Source organism: Peromyscus californicus, unplaced genomic scaffold (assembly GCF_007827085.1).
Source record: "Peromyscus californicus insignis strain IS unplaced genomic scaffold, ASM782708v3 Scaffold_7__1_contigs__length_154581171, whole genome shotgun sequence".
Taxonomy (NCBI): domain Eukaryota; kingdom Metazoa; phylum Chordata; class Mammalia; order Rodentia; family Cricetidae; genus Peromyscus; species Peromyscus californicus.
In genome coordinates this window covers 94446529-94473644 of record NW_026294595.1, presented here as the reverse complement: position 1 = coordinate 94473644, position 27116 = coordinate 94446529, and the positions used below count along the sequence as shown (strand labels likewise).

The following is a 27116-nucleotide window of genomic DNA, read 5'->3' as shown; positions in this document are numbered from 1 at the left end:
GGCGGCGGCGAGAGCTACCCAGGCGCCGAGATCGAGCGACGCAGCGTCTGAGTGGAGCGCGGCGGGCGGCGAGTTGGCGGCATGTTCAGCTGGATGGGACGGCAGGCGGGCGGGCGCGAGCGCTCGGGCGGCATGGACGCGGTGCAGACGGTGACGGGCGGCCTGCGCTCGCTCTACCAGCGCAAGGTGCTGCCGCTGGAGGAGGCGTACCGCTTCCATGAGTTCCACTCGCCGGCGCTGGAGGACGCCGACTTCGAAAACAAGCCCATGATCCTGCTGGTGGGCCAGTACAGCACCGGCAAGACCACCTTCATCAGGTAACTCGCCGCGCAGGCTCGCTGCCCCTCCGCCTGGGCACCGTCTGCCCTCAGGTTACACGCAGAGCTCGGTGGCCCGTCGCCTCTCCCGACCCCGACGGGCTCTCATCGTGCGAGGCTCCCCTGAGCACCGTGCTGCGAGCCCCCCCCCCCTTCCTCCCTGTTGCAAAGGCCTTCCTTGAGCCTGTCACCCTGGCCTGGGAGCACCGGAGAGGGAGGGCGGGCCAGGCTCTAGAGAGCATCATCAGTATAGCCTAGGGCTGGAAGTGAGAATGGAGGTATGCGGGACCTAGTTGGAGAAGTAAGCTTCCTTCACAGTGGCAATGAATGAATGAATGAGTGAATGAATGAATGCCACGGTGGAGGTATTGCCATGTCTTTACGTGCCACCCTCTGTCACAGCAGCTGCCATCCTTCAGCTTTATGGTCTATAGGAAGTTAGCCTACAGTGGAGCCGCCTCACCAGCCTGTGGAACGAAGGGGAGTGTCAGGTTACTATTTGCTAGTTTCCATTTCTTCACCCTTGACAAACTGAAAATATTTGTCACGCTCGCTGTCCCCGGAAGCAATAACCGTGCTTGCCCTGCGGTTCCATTCACATAGCTTCCTCTGAAGTGACTCGATGAGAAATAATTTACAATGAAACAGACTGCTTTTTTAATAAGGCATCTTATTTCTAAAGCAACCAGCATATTAAAACTCCTTTTCAATCGGGAGGTGGTGGCGCACACCTTTAATCCCAGCACTCAGGAGGCAGAGGCAGGGGAACTCTGTGAGTTCAAAGCCAGCCTGGTCTACAGAGTGAGTTCCACGACAGCCAGGGCTACACAGTGAAACCCTGTCTCACAGAACAAAACAACTCCCTTTCTTTGAGAAGATTTGTGTTTTGTTTTGGGGAGGGTTTTTTTTTTTTTTTTTTTTTTTGAGTTTAAAGCCCCTGTCAGTCGAAGCAAAGTGACTCAACATTTAAGATTTGGATCTGGAGTTTTGGAAATCAGAACACTGTCTTCATCATTTGTTGTTCAACAGGTGTTCAGAAAACTGCATCTGTCTTTGGGGTACATGCCATTTCTATCATAACAGTTTTGTGACCTACATGGTTCCAACAAATAGAGTAGTTGTTACCGTAAGAAATGTGTTAAATCCAGGCCCGTAGATACACTGTGAGTGAATTCAGCTAAGGAAATACACTGTGTTTTGAAATATAAAAGGAAAGTGGGGAAAATAATGTTGAAATTGTTTCATTTGATGTTTTTTATTAAGCTGAAAATAGTGTTGGATATATTACCTCAGAAATGAGGGTAGATATGTATTACAGTAACTGGCTCCTTGAAAGATGACGAGTGTCTGGCTGTGATGGTGCTTGCCTGTAATCCCAACATTTGGGAAACTGAGGCATGGGGATTATGCCTTCCAGGACAGCCTGGGCTACATAAGGCATTCTAGGATAACCTAGGCTACACAACAAAAGATCCTGTCTTCAAAACAAAACAACAGCGGTAAGAACAAAAACAAAACTTAAGAAGCCAAATAGATGGCAAACAGCTTAGTAGCAGCAGTTGTGAATGATTGGGATAGTAAAGTACTACAAGAGTGGGGAGAGAACTTTTTAAGCTTAGAGCAAGTAAGAGAATAGCATTGTTAAAAATGTTCTGATGGCAGGTCCATAGCAGCCCCACCATTTCCTCCTCTTTATCTTTGCCATGGGCTTCACTGTACCTATGCATACTTAGGGAGCCTTTCCTTGATGCTGTACCAGCCTAGCCTAAAGACGGTGTCCATAGCCTGGCTAATAAACAGGCCTGAGGTAGGAGAGTACAACTCGGTTCGAAGGGATGTGTATTACTTTCTCCACTTCAGATTATTTTGTTATATTCTCATTCTTCTCTGCTTCATTGATTAGGAGAAGTTTTGTGGAATAGTGTTACCACAGGTTCTGAGATTTGACTCTTGGCTATACTTCCCAGCTAAGCATTTCTTAGTAGCTAGAACTCAGTAGGAGCTACAACCAGGGGTAAGGGAAGAATAACCTTAACCAGAAGCTTGGACCCAGTGGCTTTGTCATTAAACCAAGGGCCCAAAGTGGACCTGGGGTTTAGAAGATCACTGTGGACAGGGAGCTGGATGAAGCGACACTTGTGGCATCTGAAATTGGTTTTAGAGTAGAGTAGGAGGAAGTGTTTGGTCTCTGGGAGGAGAGCCCCAAAGAGAGGGCAGCTGTCCTGGAGACATGGGCACTTGGAGTAGCAGCAAACAGGAGAGAGCTATGAGAGCTGGCCTTCCTGGACCCTGCTTTTGGTAGGTCCTGGGTGCTTTGCTTCTAGCTGTGAGCATAAAGTGCTCATTCAAACTTGGGGAAGGGCCCTGTCTATAAGTCACGGGTTCTTTTCCTTCCAACCAGCACAGGACTTGCAATCATGGAGGGAAATGTTCCTTTTCAATGTAGGGCACAACACCGACTTTGCTATGCACCTCACACCTTTAATGAAACTCTGTTTCTCTCTCTCTTGCTTTGGAGAAACTAGGAGCCCCATTATATGTGGTGGGCCAGGAAATTCATCAGAACTGAGACAGCTAAGTGTGTCCCTTGTTTGATGGAAAGGTCTCCTAGGTGGGATGCCTGAAGAGCCTGGGGCGTCAAGAAAATATGCTCACTCCTTGATGGGTGATCACCAGGAGGGGCCAAGTGCCCGGAAGAGGGCAAATTAAAAGAGTGAGGTCGAGGTTGAATGGAAAGAACAGATTGGTACAATCTCCTGTAGGTGATAGCATTGAAAGGCTAGAGGAGGCGGCAGATGTGGTAGAGATATTTGTCAAAGTCTCTTTAGGGTAAAGGCAGAACAGCTGACAGCTCTATTGTCTGGTTATTCCATTTCCCCAAAGACAGGATATATAGTAAGAACTGTTGCATAGTTTGCTTCTGACAGGCAAGGAGAAATTGTCCAGAGAAGAAGAAGGGATTGGCAGTGGTGAAAGTGACCCTATCATCTTTGATTTTAATAGCCGAGGAAGGGCAGGTGTCGGGTTTATCCAGGGTTATGTCCAAAGCTTGAAAGGAAAGGTAAAGTTTCATGGGTTGGTTCATCAGTTAAGAGTACTTCTTGCTCTTTCAGAGAACCTAAGTTTGGAGTTTGGTTCCCAGTACACACATCAGGTGGCTCACAACCACCTGTAACACCAGCCCCAGGAAATCCAATGACCTCTTCTGGACTTCATGGGCATCTGCATTCACAGGTGCACACACACCCCCATACACAATTAAAAATAAATCTATTAAAAATTCAATTTTAGAACTTCCTCCAGGGGAAAAAAACAATCACTGGGCCCAGCTGCTATAAAGCAAAATCATTCCACTGTGAAACATGGGAGGCTCCCCGGAAATCAATTAGAACTACAAACTGCAACTTCTGCTCTTAAGGGTTCTACTTCCTCTCTTCCTCCTGTACCCTGGCACCTTCCCCCAAGAAAATTTATTCTAATGAGGAGAAAAGAAGAAGTGACTTTAGGAACCACGTAGCCTGGACTTGGGGCTAACTCAGTGCTTACCTAGTATGTGTGGGGTCCTAGGTTCAATCCCCAGAGCTAAAAAAAAAAAGAAAGAAAGAAACCAGTAGGCTTTAAAGAGGCAGAGAGCAGGGTGGGGAAAGACACAAACTGCATCCTGACTGGAAAAGAGTGAAACCATTTGCAGACCACATGGTCTTTTATATTTAAAAAGTCTTGATAAGAAACAGGAATCTATTGCATTTCTATAGACTTGAAATGAACAGTTTCAAAGTGACATTAAACAAGCAAAACTGTTTGTGATAGCATCCAAAACAGATGAAGTATTGACACCTGGGAATAAGCCCAACAAAAAGCAGTGCAGGACTTCTGCATTGAAAGCTAGAGTCATTACTAAAAGAAATGAAGGAAGACCAAGTGGAAAACCACCCTCTCTCTGCGGATTGGAGGCCACGGTAAGATGGCAATGCTCCTGGGCTGCTGTTTGTTTGCTGAGACAGAGTCTCAATGTATATATTGGTGGCCTGGACCCATTATGTAGCCCAGGATAGCCTCAAACTTGTAGTAGTTCTACTTCTGCCTCTGGGGTTCTAGGATTCTAGGGTGTGCCACCATACCTAACCAGTGTACCTGAATTGGTTGTCAGGTTCAAAATAATTTCTATTAAACTCTTTGTTTTTTAATTGTTTGTTTGGGGCAGCAATTGACAGGCTGACTCTCTAATTCTTGGGAACTCAGGATTGCAAAAAAAAGCAATCCTGAAGAACTCACATTTCCTGATTTAGAATTTATCATGGAACTACGGACAACCGTACAGTGTGGCACTAGCAGAAGGACAGACAGATTAGTGGGACACACCTGAAAGCCCCAAGATAAACCTTCCTATTTATGATCAACTGATTTTTGACAGGCTATCGTGACAGTTCAATGGGGAAAGAAGAGCTTTTTCAGCCGATGATGCTGGGACAGCTGGATACGCATGTGCACAAGCAGTGAAGAGAGATTGGCCGTGGGCATGTGGATTCTTGTCGGAGGGATGGAAGTGTTCTGAAATTGGGTAGTGGCACTGATCATACAGCATGGATCTACTCTTTAGGAGAGTAGGTTTTCTGACATATGAATTGTATTCCAGTTGGGATTGGGGGGTGGTTCAGCTGTGAATGCTTGCCTAGCCTGCACAGGGTGCTGGGTTCAATCACTAGAAATGAAAAATAAAAACAAACCAAAAAAAACATTCTTCCAGGATGAAGCAGGCTGTAATTTCCATAATTTCCACTAATTTCCATAATTCTGTAATTAGTGCCAATCAAGTAATTTGTGCATCTGTATGTGCTAATTTAAAACAAAAAAAAAAACATATTTCAGAGAGAAAACAAAGTGGAAATGAGCTAAAGGGACAAAAGAACCAAGAGAGCTAGAGAGTCAGTGGAGGCTGAGGGAGCACAGACAGCTGCCGAGGAGCCCGGTGGTTTGTTTCTCCGGTGTGTCTCAGTCAGTCAATAGACATTCATCACTCATGATACTTAGGTTGATAAAATAAATGTATGACAAGGATTTCTTTTAAAATCCTTAATTAGAACTGGAGAGATGGCTCAGTGGTTAAGAACACTGGCTGCTATTACAGAGGAGCCTGGTTTGGTTTCCTCTGTCCACATCTATAACTCCAGTTCCAGGGGATCTGACACCCTTTACTGGCCTCCACAGGCACTGTATGCAGGTGGTATACTTGTATTTATAAATGTAAAACACTCATACATAAAAGAAAAAATTAATGCTTAACATTATTATGTATTAAACTTTAAAAGTACTATTTTAGATTTAATGTATCAGTTGATAGAGTGCTTCTCTAGCATGCAAAGGCTCTGGGTTTCATCCCTAGTACCACATATAATAGGTGTGATGATACATGCCTATAATTGTAGGAGAGAGAGGCAGCAGGAGCAGAAGTTCAAGGTCACCCTTATCTGCCATAGCAAACTTGAGGCCAGCCTGGGCTGAATAAGACCCTCCCCCTCTTTCCACCCACCCCACACACTTACATGTATATGTAGGATTTAGTAGGGAAAGGAGGTGGAAACTCCAGCATTTTCAGCAAGTTTCTGGTTTTAATCCCATGGATTCATATACCTATCCCTGTAGAGAGAGAAGACAAAACATGGAATGGGGTTGTCAGCCCCTCACCTACAAGGCTGAAGAGTAGGGAAAGGTGATGCCTCTGGATGCTGTTATCAGAAAAGGGAGGGGGTTGCTAAACAGGCAAAATATTGCAGAACCTCACAGAACCTACAGAAACCAAGGGAGGAGAGGGTCCAGAGAACCAGGTATTTCTTGGGGAAAAGGATCGAAACAGAGCATGTAGGTGGATCAGCCATCAGGAGCCAAAGTGACCTTGGTAAGAGCTGTGCCAGAAAGTGGTGATGGTGGAAGCCAGGTGGTGTTGGGTTGAGGGATGTGTGGGAGGCATTCAATATAGAAAATCCTCAGTGGCAGGGCACTGGAGTGGAGGAACCACTGTCAGAGACATTTTACTGGCTTGCTTAAAGAAGAGCATGACCTCAACACAGTTATAAGTGGACGGAAGTGGGAGGGCTGTGGAGAATAAGCAACAGGTCCCCGTGAACAAAGTGGAACTAGGGCTTGAGGAAGGGTGGGAAGGCTGTGGTGCAGTCGCTGGGTGACATTGGTGACAGTATTCAGCACAGCCACTCATTGTATTATCTGCCTGCAAGTGGCCGAGCATCAAGACAAATGTTGGTGGAAAGAGGACTTTTTTGGTGGGGTGGCCGTAGAAGGTTTGTTTTGTGGCACTGGGATTTGAAAGAAGAATGCTGCATGTGCCAAGCAAGTAATCTGCTGCCCAGCTATGACCTTAACCCAAAAAGAGATTTTTTTTTTCAGTTTAAAAATTCTCATTTAGACCATTACTTCTGAAAGACATCTACTATACATTTCAAACCTTGGGATTGTGTCAAACCAAGAAAGTGTTGGTTCCTAAGTCTGGCTGTATATCTGAATCACCTTTCAATATAAAGATCCCTTGGTCCTGTCTGAGATACCACTTGGAAGGTGGCTGCCAGAAGCTCCCTCTGATTCTTCTGTAGCCTTATCCAGGGAACATCTGAGAACCATTGATACCAGCCAGTGGAATTAGGACAGCTGAACCATCAAGCCTTAAGCTCAGCCTTGATCCAGCAGAGGGAGACTGACTCCAGTGAACTCTCCACCTGTTCCTGCTTTATTTAATCACATTTTTAGTAATGACTCAGATAAAGACACAGAGGTCCTGCTGGAGATTACATGATAAATACAACTCAGAAAAGTGATGTTTTTTCCCCACTTAATGTAACCCGTTGAAAATTTCTAATATCACTAAGTAGTCTTCAAAAGTAATTTCAAGGGCTGGGAAGATGGCTCAGTGGGTAGGCACACTTGCTCTTGTAAGCCTGAATGCCTGAGTTCAAATCCCCAGCACCCACATAAAAAGGTGGACATGGCTCTTGGGTACCTCTGACCTCAGTAGTGTAGAGTAGAGACAGGAGCTGAAATGACTAACTAGAAAGCTTGTGGTTCAGTGAAAGACTTTGTCTCAAGTCAATAAGGTAGATAGAGGAAGACGCCAGAAGTACTGCATCTCACATGCATGTATCACCCACCCCAACCCATGCAACGTAAATGGTTGCATCTTCCGGTATCACAACTTGAAGTGTTTGTTTCTAATCTTGCACTGTTGTGCATAATACTATGATGAATACTTTTGATCAGAAGACTTTATTTCCAGTTTTTTTTTCTTAGAATAGCCTGAGCATAAATACTGCATTCAAAACAAAGGAACAAAAAACTAGGGAGATAGCTTGGGCTATAAAGTGGACCTGAATTCCAGTCACCAGAACCCACATAAAAATGTCAGGCATGCTGTTGTGCATTTGTAATCCTAGGACTTAGAGGAGCAGAGACAGATGGATCTCCAGGGCCAGCCAGCTTACTCAGTGAGCACCAAGCCAATGAGAGAACCTGTCCCAAAACTAAAGGTGATGCTCCTTGAGGAATGTCACCCAATGTCATCCTCTGGCTTCCACAAGCATATGCACACAGGCCCACGTGCACCTGTATACACACATGCACACATACCTATGTACACATGCAAAAACACCTCAGTATTTTTCCAGGCTTATGTATATTATTAAATTGTTATATCTGCCAATATCCATGAATACATACTATTTTTCAGAAAGGGTACTCCAAGTTAAACTCCCACCAGAAACGAGGATCAGGATCACAGTAAATTTGCTTTTTTTTTAAAGCTGGTAATGTTGAGCATACAAAATAGTTACTAATTTTATTTCTTTGTGAATTCTGTGAACTTTGCTCAATTTCCATTTCAAGTGCTAGTCTTTTTCATGTCAATAAGTTGGATATTTTCCCCAATTATACTTACTAATAACTTGTTATAATTATTGTAAATATTTTTCCAGTTAGAGGTTTGCTTTTACATTCTAATGAGAATTTGTATGTAAATGTATTTAATATTTATGATCAAATCTAACAATTTATATTTTTGGTATATTACTTTATGGTAAGAAGAATCCTTGTTTATAATCAATCACTTGGGAAATAGTCACTCATTATCTTTTATTTATTTTTTCAGTATTTGTATTTATTTTTTGCATTGTTTGTTTTATGAGTCCTGGGAGGGTAGAGGGCATGCATGCCAGGGTACCAGGGTGACAGAGGACAACTTGCAGAAGTTGGTTCTCTGCTTTCAGTGTGTGAGTTCTGGGGATTAAACTTGGGTTCTCAGGCTTGGGGGAAAGTTCCCTTATCCACTTCCTGAGCCATCTCAGTAGGCCCTATTCTCCTCTTAAATAGGCTTGGTTTAAAAATTTATATATTTAAGGCCAGGCATGGTGGCACAAGCCTTTTATCCCAGCACTTGGGAGATGGGGCAGACAGATCTCTGAGTTTGAGGCCAGCCTGGTCTACAAAGTGAGTTCCAGCACAGCCAAGGCTACTCAGAGAAGCCCTGTCTTGAAGAAGAAACAAAAAAGTATGTATGTATGTATATATGTATGTATGTATATATACACTCTCTGATCCATTTTAAAAGTAAAACTTGTCTTAGTGCTATTAGTTGTTTTTGTCTTTGGCCATTTTTTAACACTACTATTAAATAATACTAGCTCTTCCTCCTATTTTGTGAGGCTTCCTCATAGGCTGTTATTTAATATTAGGTCTATTGAGAGCTTTCTCTTTGTTATTATATTTATGAATATAATAATCCCAGCACCATACCATACTGAAACACTTTTTTTTTTTTTTTTTTTTGGTTTTTCGAGACAGGGTTTCTCTGTGTAGCTTTGCGCCTTTTCCTGGAACTCACTTGGTAGCCCAGGCTGGCCTCGAACTCACAGAGATCCGCCTGGCTCTGCCTCCCGAGTGCTGGGATTAAAGGCGTGCGCCACCACCGCCCGGCCCTGAAACACTTTTTAACAAATGCTAACTCCAGATCCTTCTGAGTCTCTTTATTTTTCAACAACTGTTAATTGTCATTTTCTATTACTTGTTGAGAACTTTAAAATCACATTGTTAGGTGCTTCCTTGAAAAAAATCCCACTGGGATCCATTTGCATGAGAACTGTGTTTTATCTGAGTGAGACTTTTGTTTCCGCTCTTCCCAAGCAGAAACTCCCAAGCAGAAACTCCGGCTGCTTTGGTGGGACCTTCTCTCGTCTGGCTGCCAAGGTGACTGTTTTACTTCTCCAGCCCTCTGCAGCGCTTAGAAATGTTATCCTTAGGTACGCCAGCTGCTGCCACTTTTGTAAGGTTTTTTTTCCCTCTGTTATTTATGGCCTGCTGTCACTAGTACGTAAGGTAGCTGTGGAGGCTTTATTTTCATTCTGGTCATTTGGCTGAAGGAGTATTCCGACATCGTTTGATTAGACAGGCCTGTGTCTTCTGGATCCATAACTGTCAGTTACACTTCGTGTTGTTTCCTCTTGTCTGAGGAATGAACTGAGAGTGGAACGTGCTTGTCAAACTTCTCATTTTAGGGATTTTGCCTTTGTTATTTCATGTAAAGGTAGAGTATTCATATCTCATGAATTAATCACATGAAGAGTTTTTTCCATTATTAATTTTTAAAGAATTTTATTTAGCTGAGTGTGGTAGCATGCACCTTTAATCCCAGCACTCTGGAGGTAGAGGCAGGTGGATGTCTGTAAATTTGAAGCCAGTCTGGTTCATTCCAGTCTAGACCATTCCAGTCCAGCTAAGGTTATATAGTGTGTATCTTAGAGAGTCTTATTAATAAAATCAAACCTGAGGCCAGTTATTGGGGTGAACTCTGGAAGATCAGAGAGACAGAACAAGCCACAGCTACCTCACCTCTCCTCTCCTCTCCTCTCCTCGCCTCGCCGGATCCTCAGCTGGTCTTGTTTCCTCAGACTGGAAGCTTCTGTGTCCTCATCCCAATGGCTCTCAGCTGAACTGCTGCTCGAAAGCCTGAAGCTTAACCAACCAAATGCTTAACTGCTTAACCAGGCCAAATGCTTCTAGTTTCTGGTCCTCATGCCTTATATACCTTTCTGCTTTCTACCACCACTCCCTGGGATTAAAGGCTCGCTTTCTGGGATTAAAGGCGTGTGTCACCATGCCTGGCTGTTTCCAATGTGGCCTTGAACTCACAGAGATCCAGAGGGATTTCTGTCTCTGGAATGCTAGGATTAAAGGCATGAGTGCCGCCGGGCGGTGGTGGCGCACGCCTTTAATCCCAGCACTCGGGAGGCAGAGCCAGGCGGATCTCTGTGAGTTCGAGGCCAGCCTGGGCTACCAAGTGAGTTCCAGGAGAGGCGCAAAGCTACACAGAGAAACCCTGTCTCAAAAAACCAAAAAAAAAAAAAAAAAAAAAAAAAAGGCGTGAGTGCCACCATTTTCTAGCCTCTGTATCTAGTGGCTGTTCTGTTCTCTGACAGAACAATAACAGATAAATTTATTAGGGTACACAATATTTTGGGGAACACAATACCACCACAATAGTGAGAAAATTAGAGAGATAGATAGTTAGATAGGTAGGTAGGTGGATAGATAGATAGATAGATAGATAGATAGATAGATAGACAGACAGACAGACAGAAAGACTTTATTGGGGACAGACTGAAAGACAGACTTTATTGGGGACAAAACAGAATATCTGTGAGTTTCAGTAAAGACCATCTGATCTTTCCTTCATACCTGTACTCTGTAGAATGATTATTAGAGAGTATTAGTATTCATAGAAAAAGAAAAGTGTTCTGTAGTAAAAAAAAAAAAACTTTGGAAATACTGTATTCTGCAAAGCCCTTATGAAGAACTACAGTGCTCTAAGATCAAAGAATTTACAACCTGAGTCTTTCAGATTATAAATTACAAACCATAACATCAAAAACAATGAATGTTCATTGTGTGATTAATGAAAAGCTAGAAAAATCAACAGTGCTTCGAGAAATTGACTTGATTCCAAGAGATTTCTCCACCCTCCTGAGAGCATGGAAGGAAGGCACAGGTGCTGATATCATGTTGACAGCAGTTGTCCAAAGCACAGCTCAACCCCAAGTAGTATGGATTCCACTGAGAGCTGGAAGAGCCATCAGAGGGGTAAGATTTCACCCAGCAAATTCCAGTTGTTTGGTTCAACAGGGTAATGTCCATTCCATTGCTAGGCACAGCAATTTCTAAAATAATATCACCTAAATAAGCAATCCTAATGATAATAAGGCAGATTTCATACTTAAGAAAGATAGTTTTGCCTGGTATGGTGGCACACACCTTTAATTCCAGCACTGGGGAGGCAGAGGCAGGCAGATGACTGTGAATTTGAGGCCAGCCTGGTCTATGTAGCAAGTTCCAGGACTTGATTGAATTTATTTATTTGTTTACAGACTGATTTGGTATTGGGGACTAAGCCCAGGGCTTCATACATGCTAAGCGCCTGCTGTACCACTGAGCTGCTTCCCCTGGCCCAAGTGATGAAAGCTGCCTAGCTACCCAACAGTTAGGAAATAGCAAACTAAATTGATGCCACCTTAGACTAGCTTCAGCCATTAAGCTGAGAGAGTGTGATGGTTTATGCCTGGAATCCTAGCACCTAGGAGACTGAGACAGGAGGACTACTATGAATTAGAAGCCAGCCTGAGCTACAGAATTAAACTCTGTCTCAAAATAAACAAAACAAAAGAAAAAGTATATAGCCTTTAAAAATTGTGTCAAAGATTTTTTTAATGGCATAAAGAAAAACTAATGGTGAAAAAAATCTATATGCAAAATTGTTTAGGCAGTTTATAATTTTAGAAGAAAAATTATATCCACAGAAAAATTACTGGATGGTAATATATCAAAATGTTAAAAATACTGGTGCTGGAAAGATAGCTCATTGGTTAAGAACACTGCCTGCTGCTCCAGAGGACCTGGGTTCAATTCTCAACACCCGTATGGCAGCCCACAAGCAGTTCCAGTAACTCCAGTTCCAGGGCATTCAGTATCCTCTTCTGGTCTCCTTGGACATCAAGCACTCAAGTGGTGTACAGGCATGCTTTCAGGCAAGAGACCCATACACATGAATTAAAACAAACAAAAAAAATGGTTTCTAGTGTGTCATGGTGAAGCCCACCTGTAATATTAGCACCAAGGAGGATGAGGAGGCAGGAGGATTGCTGTAAATCAGAGCCTAGTCTGGCTACATAGTAAGACCCCATTTCAAACATAAAACCAAATAATTTCAAGTTCAAGATAAGTAAGAATGGAAGGACTTTTTCTTCCAAATCCCTTCCCTTGTGAAATAATGGGTCAAATATTAGCAATAAAAATACGTTATAATATCCAAATATTGTAAGTTGAAATGTTTTAAGAATCATTCTCTTGAGTTAAAAATGAAATTTTCCATTGATCTTGATTGTGTTTTCTATTATGTTTCTTTCACACTTGTGTGATTTAAAATTTTAGTACGTAGAGGGTAAGAGGTCCTTGTGCACGTAGATAAGCACTTGGGAAACCAGGCAAGTTAAACACACAGACTTGTCTCTTCAAAGGAAAGAGATGTTTGCCTGTTTTCCACCTGAATGCTGGGAATGGAATATTTTATAACCTGGTGATCTTTGCTAACTGTAGGGCCAGTCTCACCCAAATCCCCAGACTATTATGTTGGTCCCAGACTTTCCCCTAGATCTTGAGCATTGCTTCTCAGTCAATAAAACCCATCCTTATGAGCGAGCCTTTTAACGTCTGTGTTGTCTTAGGCCAGGCCGATCCTGACTCCCACAGGCGTTGTGTTCACCTCAGTACTCCCTAGACCCTGTCGTGAGCACTGTTTCTGAGTCAACAGAACCCATCTTTTGGAAGAGGCCATGTGTATTTGTAAAGAGTTTCAGTATAAATGTGTCTTAAGTTTTGTTGTACACATGGGACTGAGTTAATTATCAGGAAACTTCTTTTCTGAAATTGTGCTGTGCTTAAATATGGCTAAAATAAACTGCCAGGTTTAGTAAACTCTTTGAACCAGCACCAGCTACTGAGTCCTCTTGAACAAGAGTTTCTTCTTGCCTCTCATGATCGTCCTCTGCTGGCCAAAGCATTTGCAGAGACCCCCACATTAGTAGGGCTGGGCATGTAGTACGGTGCCAGAGTATTTGCCTGGTGTGTTTGAGGGCCTGGGTTCAATTCCAAGTACTACTTACAAACGAATAAAACCTTAAGACTCAAAAGATTGAGGCAACTATTGGTGTTAGTTTAATTCTCCCTCTTTTCTAAAAATTTATATTTGTTTCATGTGTATGTTTTGCCTGCATGTATGTGTGTATATCCCATGCATATCTGGTACCCTTGAAGGCCGGAAGAGGGTGTTGGAATCCCCAGACAGACAGTTGTGAGCCACTATGTGGGTGCTGCGAACAAAACCCCAGTCATGCAAAAAAAGTAAGTGCTCTTAACCACTGAGCCATCTCTGTAGCCCCAAAATTAATTCTCTTTTTTAAAAGGTTTTGGTAGGCCAACAAGATGGCTCAGTGAGGAAAGGTGCTTGCTACCAAGCCTGATGACCTGAGTTCAGTCCCCAGAACCCACATCATGGAAGGAGAGAACCAATTCCTGAAAGTCTGGATTCCACTTACACATGTGGCACACACTCATACACACCACACACACACACACACACACACACACACACACACTCACACACACACACACACAGAGTAAATAAATTAATTTTAAAATGTGTTTAAAACATAATAATAATGAATTGAAACTGCACAGATGCCAGGATGTGCGTGAATGTTTCTTTAAATACTTTGTTTTCATAAGCTGTGTCTGTAAATTTTAGCTTCAGAATGTAATACTCAAACAACACCTCAAATATATGTGGAATATTTTTAGCATACTTAACTTACTGAATACCTGCTTAATAAGATCTTCTGTCTGAACATTCCTTGTGACTCATAGAGCATTTTCCTGTAAATGCTCCCATTGGTGGCTGACTCAGCCTCTCTAATCCTGATTTAACTCAGTTAACCTGTTTGACCTGTAGTTAGTAGTTTATTCACCTGTAAAATGGGGGTGAAAACAGTGTTTGCCCATAAGGTATTTACCAGTTGAGACTATGTAAAGGCTTTTTACGTAAAGTCCCCAGTGTTAGGTAGAATGTATTGCTAAACAAAATAAAGAAATATGGAAGTACCAACCCAGAGAGAATGCATGATAAATACCCACGTGACAAAATTCACAGCTGGAATTTGGGGTATTGTTGAATAATGTACCTCTTATTTTTCTTTGTTTTTAGTCATTCTTAAACCCATCTTTGAGAAAATGGTGCTTCGGTTACAGTAAACAACTTTTCATTATCCTAAGGTTTTCTTTCTTCCCTTCGTCACAAATAATACTTTTCCTTTGAAGTTAATTTCCCCCTCTAGCCTAAGCAGTAAATAAAAGACACCATCTACATGCAGTGACCTCATCAGACCAGGACACAGAGAGGTTGGGTCTCCTGCCACCCTCCCCACTTCCGCTCAACCACATGTGATCCAAATGTCTGGACCTTTTTACGTTGATGGCTTGGCTCAAGACCTTGGAGCAATCATTGCTAGAATTGGCAGGCCCCTCTGAGAACACAGGAAAGGGGGCAAAGTGGTGCCAAGGACAGACACCAAGCCTCTAAGGCACAGGATGCCTGTGGAGTGGGCTGCTCGGCTCTGTACCACGCGGATTCTTTTCTGTCGTCTTCCTGTGTGGCCTCTTGTGTTCCTTTCAACTCTTGTTACCAGAGATGACACCTCAGAGTCCCTGGAGCTCCTGCTTTGGTAAAGCCTCTGGCTCAGCCTTATGCTAGGGTCTGCGAGGTTCAAGTTTCTGTGTATGCCATACCTCAGGGTCCACTGTCCCCTCCCCTCCCAGCCGCCTCCCTTCAGTGTCACTTTGGTCACATCGGACATTTGGTCCCGTGGTTGTTCTTGATTCTCTTTTTACATTGATGTGTAACTGCCTGCCCAACAGTGTGGTGTATATCTGAGGGTCAGAAGAACCCTTTTGGACAGCCCACCCAGAGTGTGTCATTTGTTGATTCATACGTGTGACAGGCCCTAAAGTAACCACTGAACTGAGAGTACTCTGGGGCCCCAAGGTAACATGTGGACTTTAGCCTCATCCAGCAGTGAGGGGATCTTTGTGTGGCCATTAGTGAGTTTGAGCAGAAAAACAAGTCAGGAGTCTACAGTAGTATCCTCCTCTTTAGATGGGTTAAATCAAATGATTTCCAGAGACTTTGTGAATGTGTGTGTGTGTGTGTGTGTGTGTGTGTGTGTGTGTATGTATGTATGTATGTTAAGCCCTGTAGGTGCTGATGGTTCACAGAGGAGAAAAAGCAGGCCCATAGATGACCCCCACAGTAGACAGGAGAGGTTCCACTCCACAAGGCAACCCATTGTAAATATCTGTTATGTGAAGAAGTGTGTGAGGACCTTTGCAGTCAGGTTGCACCAACTATTCCTGCAGCTACATAAAGAGGTGGATTTTGTGACCCTCACTAGCATAGAGTATATGGGAGGGTGTTTAAATTTGCTAATATACTGTGTCTTTCATTGGTACTCCTTTGATAATGAAACTGAACATTGAGTGTGGACATTTTTAGTACCTGTGGGAGAGTACCACTGAACATTTTCATATCCTAAGAAAGTGACACAGTAATCCTCCCTAGTTCTTATCTGTGTTTGGGACCCAGAGCCGGAATGCTTTACCGAGGTCACAGTTGAGGGCACCCTATACTTCAAAGTAGTTCGTATTTGCAGCTGCCTTAAAAATAAGCACTTGTTAACATTGGGCCTGGCAGGGTTGCTGCTGGGAAGCTGGCCTCTCTTACTGTAGAAACTTGGAAGTCAGGAACATCTGCTCTCCTTTAAACAAGTGTGTCATCGGTAGTGTCCCTTAAACTCCCATTTAATTCCAAAGGTCATGGGATTTCAACTAAATGAAACATCAGGGAAGAGTTTAGACACCTCTACAGGGAGTGTGCGACGTCAACAGCCCTTACACTGTGTTCCCACCTGAGGTCCCTTCTCAGTAGCACTGATGTGAGACCTGGAGGTCTCTCCTCCCCAGGCCTGGTGGAGGCACTGAGAAGGGGTTACATTCTAAGGAGGCGTGCAAGATAGAACTCAACCCTGAGTTCCCCTTCCCCAAAGCTGCTGGGACAGCTCCTGTCTGTTTCTTCGGTTTTACAGGGATGTGTGAAACCCCAGTAAACATTGCCTTCAGATGTCAGAATGTGCTTGGACGTGACCCTTTTGTGAGTTGGAAACTGTGTGTGCAACCAGGAATCCTGCAACCCTGGCAGCTGTTGGCAAGCTTTGCATCTGCACGGTTGTCTGTCGGCCTCAGTCCCCTCTCCCTGCCTAGTCTTCAGTCCCTCTACCTGCCTAGTCTTCAGTCCCCCTCTCTCCCTGCCTGTCCTCAGTCCCCCTCTCTCCCTGCCTGTCCTCAGTCCCCCTCTCTCCCTGCCTGTCCTCAGTTCCCTCTCTCCCTGCCTGTCCTCAGTCCCCCTCTCTCCCTGCCTAGCCTCAGCCAGGCTGAGGGTGTGGAAGTCAAACTAGACCTTGCCGAGGTAGAGCCTGGCTCTCAGTTCTAGCTCAGCTGTTGAGTGAGCAGACTTGAAGTTCCCAAAGGGCTGTGTGCCTGTGTTCACATGCTCTGCTAGGTGTGTGAAATACACACTGGTCTCACAGTGAAGTCATCTCACTGCAGCTCTTGTCTGTCTGTCTGATTTGTGTGGAATTTTGTAAGAATTAACCAATTGAACATTTCTGCTCCTAAGGCTGTTGACTGTGCTATTAGACATACTAAGGCTTTGACTGCAAAGGAGTTTAATATTTTGAAAAGAAATTAAATATGGACACATTTTGAATCAATAATATGTTCTTGCTTCAGCTTTTCTTCAAGGAGAATGAGTCAATGTGCCCCATGTCCTTGGGGAGACTAGGGGATTGTGTGGGAGGACAGTCTGGAGAGCCCCTTTCCCTCACATTAAAGAAAGTAGAAAGTCCTTATTCCCAGGACCATATCCTGCGGTGAGGGTCCTGAATGTTTCTGCTTGTCTGAGAAAGGCACTAATGCCACACCAAGTTTAAAACTCTGAAGATGGCACACATCTGAGAATCTGACTGCTTGCCTTCTGTCTCCACTCACTCACTGTGTAACTTAGGCAAGTTGCTTGGCCTCTCGGATAATCTGTTTTCCTACCTGTAAAATGAAGATAATGTTATCACTCACTTGAAAGTGTTGTAGGAACTAAATGAAACAGTTTATGCATAAGGCACAATGAATACATAAGGTATAGTGCATCCGTAAGGCACATGCATATAGAATGTCAGTGCATGCAAATAGTACATGCATAAGGTTTGCTGCATACATAGGGCACAATACATGCATATGGCATGGTGCATATATTAGGCATGGTGCATGTATAAGGCTTTATGTTTTCAGTAAATGCTGGGAGTTATTAACCAGATTTTTTTTTTTTTATGATTAGTCTCAACGTATAGGACATCTTAAAACAATGCTTCTATTCTGGATTTCTGCAACTTCATAGAAATTTAAAAACTTTGGTAAAGTTAAAAGTGGCAGTGACATAAAGAAAAGGTTTAGAGTAAAGCCTACTAATATTGCTAACTAATTTTTATTTTGTTTGTATAAGAAAGAAGTTTCACTTCTCCTCATAATGATGGCAAAATTGTGTTTGACTTCTGACATTCAGTTCTTTCTCTCTGTCCCCAGAAATAGTCACAGGCTACATTTGACTAATCAAGATGTAGAGAAACAGAGATGGTTTACTGTTGGAGTGGGGAGCTGAAGAAACTGAGGTAGTTTCTTCCCTTGACCCTGGGTCTTTCCCAAGACATCTGATGTACCATGATGGCTTCTTACACAAGGTGCCTGGGAACCATAGAGAAGGTGCTCCACATGCAGGCCAGGGACACTTTTCTAGGCGGGGAGCGAGTTCAGCAGTTGTCCAGAATGCATAGGAACGGTGAGGTAACTGAGTAATGCTTCTCCAAAGGTGGCACCCGTTATGTCAGTGAGACCTAGATGTCTACTTTTGGTTTGGGGTTGTTTTGTTTTGTTTTTTGAGACAGGGTATCATCAAACTTAGGTTGGCTTCAAACTTGTATGTAGTGGAGGATGATCTTGAACTCCTGATCCTCCAATATTTTTAATAATTGCGCCTGAGTTGGGTAACCCGGGGGCAGCTTTTGATCTCTTATTCATGCCATCATGCTAAGCTTTTCCTTTCCTTTTCCAGATATTTACTGGAGCAAGATTTCCCCGGCATGAGAATTGGCCCGGAGCCGACCACAGATTCCTTCATTGCTGTGATGTATGGGGAGACCGAGGGAAGCACCCCTGGGAACGCTTTAGTTGTGGATCCCAAAAAGCCATTCCGAAAGCTTAGTCGCTTTGGAAATGCTTTTCTGAACAGGTAAGGACCAGGAGGCTGCAATCTTTGATTAGGTTGTTTAAACTTTTCTTCAAATTATTGCCTATCACTTATAGAGTCAAACAGGACAGAGCATGTGTTCTGGAAGAGGAAAGTGTGTGTGGGGTCAATCAATCATATTCTAAGACTGTCAGACAACACAATTACTTGCATCTGTTCTGAGTGACTTCCCTGGGCATAGCTGAGGCCCAAAATGGACATTCTGGCTACCCAGTATGAGGGCAAATGTCTAATAATGTGGTTTGCACAGGAATAGTTCAGGTTGCCCAGGTCCTGTCACTAGCAGTGTTAAATGGCAGTGGGACAGCCACTTCTCGGGTATGGCACCCAGGGCTTCCCACACTCAGGAAACAGCCCAGAGAAGACAGACATCCAGATTTGGTCTTTTGATTCAGGATAGGTTGCCTCATCTTCCTGAATGTTTCTCTGACTTTTCATTCCTGTGCTTTGAGCTACTTCCTTATTCCCTGGAGCAGAGCTGAGGTGTTGGGGCCTGGGGAGAACACATGCCAGGTTTGCTGCTGCAGCTCTGCAGTAGGATCAGATCCACTGACCTTCTTTTCTGCTCCACTGTGTTCCTCCCTCTTCCCTTCCTCCCTCCCTCCTTCCCATCGCTCCTTCTTTCTCCCCTCCCTATGTTCAACTCTATGAATAGTGCCAACTATTTTTCTTCCAGTTTTATTTTATTTTATTTTTTTTTAAAAAGATTTATTTATTTATTATGTATATGGAAGAGGGCACCAGATCTCATTACAGATGGTCGTGAGCCACCATGTGGGTGCTGGGAATTGAACTCAGGACCTCTGTAAGAGCAGTCGGTGCTCTTAACCTCTGAGCCATCTCTCCAGCCCCCAGTTTTATTTTTTAACCACGCAAATCTTTTCTTTTTGTATCTAGTTTATTTCATTTCACATGATACTCTGGATCCCAAAAAGCCATTCCGAAAGCTTAGTCGCTTTGGAAATGCTTTGCTACAAAGGACAGGATTTTATTTAATGGTCAATAACACTCCATTTGTATGTATATATAACATTTTCTTTCTTCTCATTTGTACTGGAGCTAGGGATTGAGTGTAGGGCTTCCCATGTGCTGTACCTCTGAGCTGTATACCCAGTCCTCTTTTTTTTTTTCTTTTTTTTTTTTTTCCGCAGGGGTGGGGTGGGGAGTAGGGGGGATGGAGTGCTGGGGAGATGTTGCCCAGGCTGGCCTTGAACTCACTCTGTAGACCAGGCAGACCTTGAACTTGAAGTCATTCTGCCTCTGTCTTCTAGTAGCTGAATTGCAGCAGTACCACAGGCCTAATTACCGTATTTTCTTATGTCATTCTTTGTTGGTGGGCACCTGGGCTGCTTTCATGTCCTAGCTCTATGAATAGTGCCACAATAAACCTGGCTGTGCAGATTTCTCATGTGTACCAATTTCATTTTCTTCAGGTGTATTATATACACGGGAATGAGATAGCTGGGTGGTAGGTAGTTCTTAGTTATTTGAGGATACTATATGTTTTCTGTAGTGGTTACCCCACCTGACAGTCACCACAGGGTATAAAGGTTCCTTTCTCCTCCGCATCATCCCCAGCATTTTTTAATAATATCCATTCTAACTGAGGTGAGGCAGGATCTCATTGTACTTTTGGTTTTTATTTCCCTAATGGTTAATGATACCGAGCATTTTTTTCATGTGTTTAACTGACATTTTTATTTCTTTTGAGGTCATTTGGCCATTTTTTTATTGGATTCCTGGTTCTTTGGGAGTTATTGTCTTTAATTTTGAGTTTGTTCTGTAGTCCGGATATCAATACCCTGACAGATATTTTCCCATTATATTATATAGGTTGTTTTTTCACTCTGTTGATTGTTCCCTTTGCTGTGCAGAGGCTTTTTAGTTTGAGATAATGCTATTGGTCAATTTCTATTTTTGTTTTTTGTGCTTTTAGCCTTATTTGGACGATTAAGTTCATGGTTGGGACAGTTAATATTGTTAGAATGTCTGTTTTCTTTTTAAACCCTTTCCTCTTCTTTCCTGCCATTCCTCCACACCCCTCTTTTCTGAGTGTGGCTTTGAAGAAGGGGAGCCAGCCTTCAGCTAGCAGTGGAGACCAACTGCAGCCTGCTTACGAAGAGGAAGTGGGGCTGGCCCTGAGGCCCAGCAGGAGCCTTGAGCAGCACTTCTCCTTTCTAGATGTTTCTAAGAATAAGAACAGCCCTTCCCTCTGACTGCTGCCTGTCCAGAGCCTGAGGCTCCATCCCTGAGGACTCTGGGGTGAACACTTGCACAGCCACTGTGCTGAGAGGAGCCCAGGCAGCCTCCAAGTCCCGTCTGTGAGCAGATCCCTCCTTTGAACGCTTTCCGATGCTGCTGTTGCAGTCCAAAGAGAGCCTCTGAGGGTGGGTTAGGCGAAAGTGTGCAGGTGATGTCGATGGAGAAGTTCGTTCTTATTGCTAACAGTGACTTACAGAACACTGTCCAGAGGGCCTCCCCTGCGGATTCTCTTCTGCAGGAGGGGCTTGTGCCTTAACTCCAGAGCTGCGATGGGTGACAGCTTTCCCCTGTGCAGAAAGAAGTTAAACCCAAGGGGATTCTCATTTAGCGAAGTGCATACTTTTAAGGGAATATGCAGGAAGAATGATTATTAGTTTGTTTTACTTTGTCAAATAACTTACTTTCCTAAAATAACAACTTGTTTTTAAACTCAAACATGGAAGAAAAGTATAGAGGAAAGATTTTGAATGGCAAGGTTCAGTATCTTAGAATTTAAAGTGTGCTGAAAATAATCCATGCATTATACAAATTGAGTATTAATTGAGTCCAGGATAATAGAAAAACAAAAAAACTATATAGCATGTGTTCAGCACTGCCTCAGACTTTACTTGTCTATGCAACATGGAAAACTGAGATATGTTAATTTTTTGTTTGTTTGTTTGTTTGTTTGTTTTTTTCGAGACAGGGTTTCTCTGTGTAGCTTTGTGCCTTTTCCTGGAACTCACTTGGTAGCCCAGGCTGGCCTCGAACTCACAGAGATCCGCCTGGCTCTGCCTCCCGAGTGCTGGGATTAAAGGCGTGCGCCACCACCGCCCGGCGAGATATGTTAATTTTAAGTCCTCATGAAGATGCATTATATGGCTGCTATCATTATCCCCAAGCAGTGATGAGGAACTGATGAACAGCAAGGGTAAGATAATATCTTTGGGGTCACTCAGCCTAGTGGCAGTGTTGTGGTTGGAACCCAGATCATCTGGCCTCAGTCCTGGAAACCACAGTGCTGAGCTTCCCAGTGGTGCAGTGTTTAAACTCTGCCTACTACGACCCCCGTTTAACTATAAAATAGCCCTGCAGTGAAGACAATGGAGAAGACACTATCTACCAAGGTATAGTTCACATAATTTTATCAGTACTATGCTTGTGGGACTAACAGAGAATAAAGTGGCTATAACGAGTCTTTTTCTGTCCCACCAGCCAGTTCTCAAATAATGACACAGAGACTTTTTATTAATTATGAAAGCTCAGCCTATAGCTTAGGCTTGTTTCTAACTAGCTCTTATAACTTAAATTAACCCATTTCTATTAATCTACTCTCTGTCGTGACATTACCTCCCTTCCATCTTGTACCTCCTGTTTCCTCTCTGTGTCTCCTGGCATCTTCTGCATGTCTAGATCCTTTTTCTCCCTGGAAATTATACCTTCTGTGGTATACCACTTATACCTTCTGCCTAGTTATTGGCTCTTCAGCTTTTTATTACACCAATCACAGCAATATATCTTCACACAGTGTACAAATATCCTCCAACAAATGGCCAGTTCACAAATAAGGAAGCTAAAAGCAAAGAAGTGATTTGCTGAAGAAAAGGTGATCAGGAAGAAGCAGAATTCAGGTTTCCCTCTTCGTACCATTTTCCACCCTGTGCCCCAACAATGAGGAATGTTGGCCCTTCAAGCCATCCTGGTGGCTGTGCCTGTGTGAGGCTCACAAGTACAGGATGTGCCTCATGGAAATCCACAATGCTGATAGCCCAGTTAAGTGGTGTCTGCATGACAAGGCAGCTGCCTCACACAGTGCATAAGAAAGAGCATTAGTTAGGGTAGGGTATTCCGTGTGTGTGTGTGTGTGTGTGTGTGTGTGTGTGTGTGTGTGTGTGTGTGTGTGTGTGTATGTGTGTGTGTGTGTGTGTATGTGTGTGTGTGTGTGTGTGCGCGCGCGCGCTTGTGCAAGTGAGCACGATTATAGTGGTTATAGCAGCCCTCTGGGATATAGCAGGGTTAGCACCAAAGGCGGGAACTCTTAGCATGACACATTTTCAGGAAACTAGGTCAAAACGTAATAGGAAGGAAAACCAGTTGTTTTCTGGGTAGAGCTTTCTCCCTAGGCCTTGATGACTTCAGCCACTGCTCCCCAGGGCATCTTTAAGAGTTAAATATCTCACAGGGTGCTTCATAGGTCAGGTGATGCCTGGAGGATGAAACCAACTTCCCCATTAAGCAAACCTTGGGGACCTGAGTCCCCTAAGCTGGTTGTTGAGAGACTAAAGGATCAGTGGCCCATTTCAAAGAAATGGAGATGAAGTCCTGAAAAGACAGGTTTGAATTAGAAAACAGCATACTTGAATAGCACAAGGAGAAATTAAATTTAGAACAAAAAAGAGTTTGATGGAAACGAGGCTTTAAAAATTGGCCGCCTCAAGTTCTCTCCACCAAGCTGCTTCATCTGAGAGAAGTCCCACAGCAGCCTGTTTTGGAGCATGAGTTGAAATTCTAGCATATATCAGGAGGCAGTTGACTTGACAGAGAAGGAACAGACACTGCCCACAGCACCCTACATATGAGTCCTGAAAGACACCAATGTCTTCAGTCAGTTCAGAAGCATCAGGGATTGAGGCCTGACATTTTCCTCCAGCAGTCTGCGTATGAATTAGATGCTGTGAGTTTCCCTCAGTGTACATTTCTAAAAATAGCAGTATTTTTAATACAGGTAGCCTCAGATACTGTTTTTAGTTTTAGCATCTAGTATAATTTCAAATAACTGTTTTTCACAAAAGAAGTTCATTTATTTTACACTCTCTTTCTCTCTTTCTCTCTCCCCACCACACACACACACAGACACATGCGCACATGCAAGCATTTGCCTATAATTCCTTAAGTTTTTCCCAGTAATCTTTCACCTTAGGACTTGAGGTGATTCTGGGTCACAAACCATTGTTCCTTTGTTTTTGTTGTTGTTGAGACAGGATCTCACTATGTATCTCTGGCTGGCCTTGTACTCCCTTTGTAGACCAGTCTAGCCTTGAACTCAAAGATCCACTTGCTTCAGGCTCCTGAGTGCTGGGATTAAAAATGTGTGCTACCATGTCCAGCTACAATCTATTGAGGGTTTTGTTGTTGTTGTTATTGTTGTTTGTTTGGGTTTTTTTTGGTTGTTTTGGGGTTTTTTGAGACAGGGTTTTTCTGTGTAGCCCTGGGTGTCCTGGAACTTGCTCTGTAGGTAAGGCGGGCCTCAAACTCAGAGGTCTACCTGCCTCTGTCTCCCAACTGCTAAGATTAAAGGCGTGCGCCACCACTGCCTGGCTGGTTTTGGGGTTCTTGTTGTTATTTTATATATATGGATGTTTTGCCTGTATGTGTGTTTGTGTACCACATTCATGCCTGGTGCTGGCAGAGTCCAGAAGAGGTCTGCAGATCCCCTGGAACTGGAGCTATAGCCACCATATGGGTTCTGGGATTCAAACCTAAATCCTTTGGTAGAGCAGCCAGAGCTCTTAACTACCAAGCATCTCTCCAGATCCCAAACCATTGTTCCTGATTGACAGCTGCCTGTATGATTTTGGTTCTGTCATTTCAGAAAATGCACCTTTTCCCCTTGGTTTGGACAGAACCTTCTAGACTGGAATACTACTTCTGGCTTTCCTCCATAGCAGTTGAGAGAGGGGCATTTATGTAGTCTAGATGTGAACATCACTTCTTCTTGGCACTAGAAAGTTAGATCAACCATTTATAGTGGGGCTGTGTGATATTTAGTTGCCTGGGTCTTTTTGTAGATTTTCTGTTTACATCATATAATCTCTGGGTTTACACTCATAGTAAAGCAGGCAAGATCAAAGGAAGTGTTTGAAATGCTCTGTGCTCCCTTCCTGTTGTGATTTGAGCTGATGACAAACCTGATTGAGTTGCATAGAGAGGCTTAGAGACCTGTGAAGGTGAGATTGCTCAGTCCACATCTCCTGTCTGTTGTTCACCATTACGTAATCCTCCACACCATTAGGTAGAACACTGGCTGACACGGAAGCTCCTGGGCCGTGGTACACCAGTCCTTTCTTTCAGGACATTACCTGAGACTCAGCAGTGATTCCAGTGTGTGCCGTGATAGTAACAACCATGTGGTTAAGACGCGCCCAGGACTGCCAGCTTCCATCTCAGCTCTGTCACTTGTCACCAGTGGGCTATGACAAGTGAGAGCATGTGGCCCTTCCAAGCCCCAGTCTGCCCTTTTGTAAGGCCTCTCAGATTGCAGTAAAGATTTAATTCATGAACACATAAAGTAGAGCAGGCCTGGCACATGGTCAGGGGCTAGTCAATGCTGGTGTTATTATTATCATAATTACTACAAACCGTATTGTTCCATTGAAAAATCAAAATCAGTATTAAGGTGCTGGCCAATTCTTTTACAAGTCTAGTTGTTTTGTGCTTTGAAAAAAATGGAGAGTCACATGTAGCCTAGACCGGCCACAAACTCAGTATGTAGCTGAAGATAATTCTATCTCCTGATTTCTCCCATTCTACCTCCCAGGTCTCCCAGGTGCCTGGATTACAGGTGTGAATCAGCCCACCAATTTAGTTTTTTAATTCTTGTGTGTGTGTGTGTGTGTGTGTGTGTGTGTGTGTGTGTGTGTGTGTATTTATCAGGAGACAGTTGGCCATACTTGCTACTGTGAATGTGTGGAGGTCACTGACCAACCTGTGGGAATCAGTTTTCTTTTTCTTTTTTTTTTTTTGTTTTGCGAGACAGAGTTTCTCTGTGTAGTTTTGGTGCCTGTCCTGGATCTCACTCTGTAGACCAGGCTGGCCTCGAACTCACAGAGATCCGCCTGGCTCTGCCTTCCAAGTGCTGGGATTAAAGGCGTGCGATACCACCACCCGGCTAGTTTTCTTTTTCTACTATGTAGATCTTGAGGATTGAACTCAGGTCATTAGAAATGGCTGCAAGCATCTTTACCCACTGAGCCATCTTGCCAGCCCAAATTTATTTATTTATTTATTTTATTATTATTATTTTTTTTTTTGGTTTTTCGAGACAGGGTTTCTCTGTGTAGCTTTGCGCCTTTCCTGGAACTCACTTTGTAGTCCAGGCTGGCCTCGAACTCACAGAGATCCGCCTGGCTCTGCCTCCCGAGTGCTGGGATTAAAGGCGTGCGCCACCACCGCCCGGCCCCAAATTTATTTTTTAAACATTAATCGTTAACCTAGAATTTTAGCTTTGGGAGGCAATTTTAAGTAACCTAATATTCTTACCTCCTTGTGTTCCTGTGAGGCAGAACTGGTGACCTGCTTGAGACCTTATGATCCCTACCTTTACTTCATCCTCTGCCCCTTTGCTACCCTTGACTTTCCCCAGACATGGAGTTGGGGGTCCAGTGAAGGATCTTGATTGTTTCCTTCTTTTCCCTTGGGAAACAAAATTCATCTGGTCAGTGGGAGGGACCTGTGGGAACTGAGAGAGGCCCTGGATCTCTGCAGCACGCCTGTCTTCTGTGTGAAATAGAGAAGGCCAGGTGATTTAGCCACTCCAGGAAAGAGGGAAATCTATCTGGAAATGTTCCAGCAGAAACCTGCAGCTGCGGACTGCCAGACCTGCCCTGCTGTGAGGGCACGACAAATCTTGCCTTCCACATTCCTTTCTCAGGGTGGAAAGGTAAGTGGCGATTGCCATCCTGCTGTTAGGGTTCCTGATTACAGTGGAATGTGGTTTTAGGAACATGCCCACATGTGTGCTCCTAACCTTGCAGTACCAACCTGCTGTGGCACCCTTAGGGCCCAGTGCCTGTTTGTACTCCCTGCCCTCCTGCCCCCGCCACACCCCTTACAGTCTCTCTGATGGAGTGGAGCCTGGTCCTGCACACACGGCCTCCCTCAGCAGCCCCTCTCTGGTCCCCTGGAGCCCGGCTAGTCTCCTTGTCTTTGGCAGTTGTCCTTGCTGCTGTGTGAAGACAGCTCAGCGGTACCGTCTCTTGCTCTGTGGCTCGCACACATGACCCGGGCGGGAGCTGTTGACGTGCTCTTGCTCTACGTTCCAGGAGTGAGCA

General features: G+C 43.9%; 1 protein-coding gene across 1 annotated transcript in view; it reads left to right on the top strand.

The window, feature by feature from the left end:
* Ehd4 (EH domain containing 4) overlaps window positions 1–27116 on the top strand; it is a 75349-nt gene continuing 48233 nt past the window's right edge. The window contains exons 1-2 of the mRNA XM_052724792.1: window positions 1–317; window positions 18631–18807. Coding sequence (XP_052580752.1) covers window positions 82–317; window positions 18631–18807 — 413 coding nt within the window. The 5' untranslated portion in view covers window positions 1–81. The remainder of the gene's footprint in view (window positions 318–18630; window positions 18808–27116) is intronic.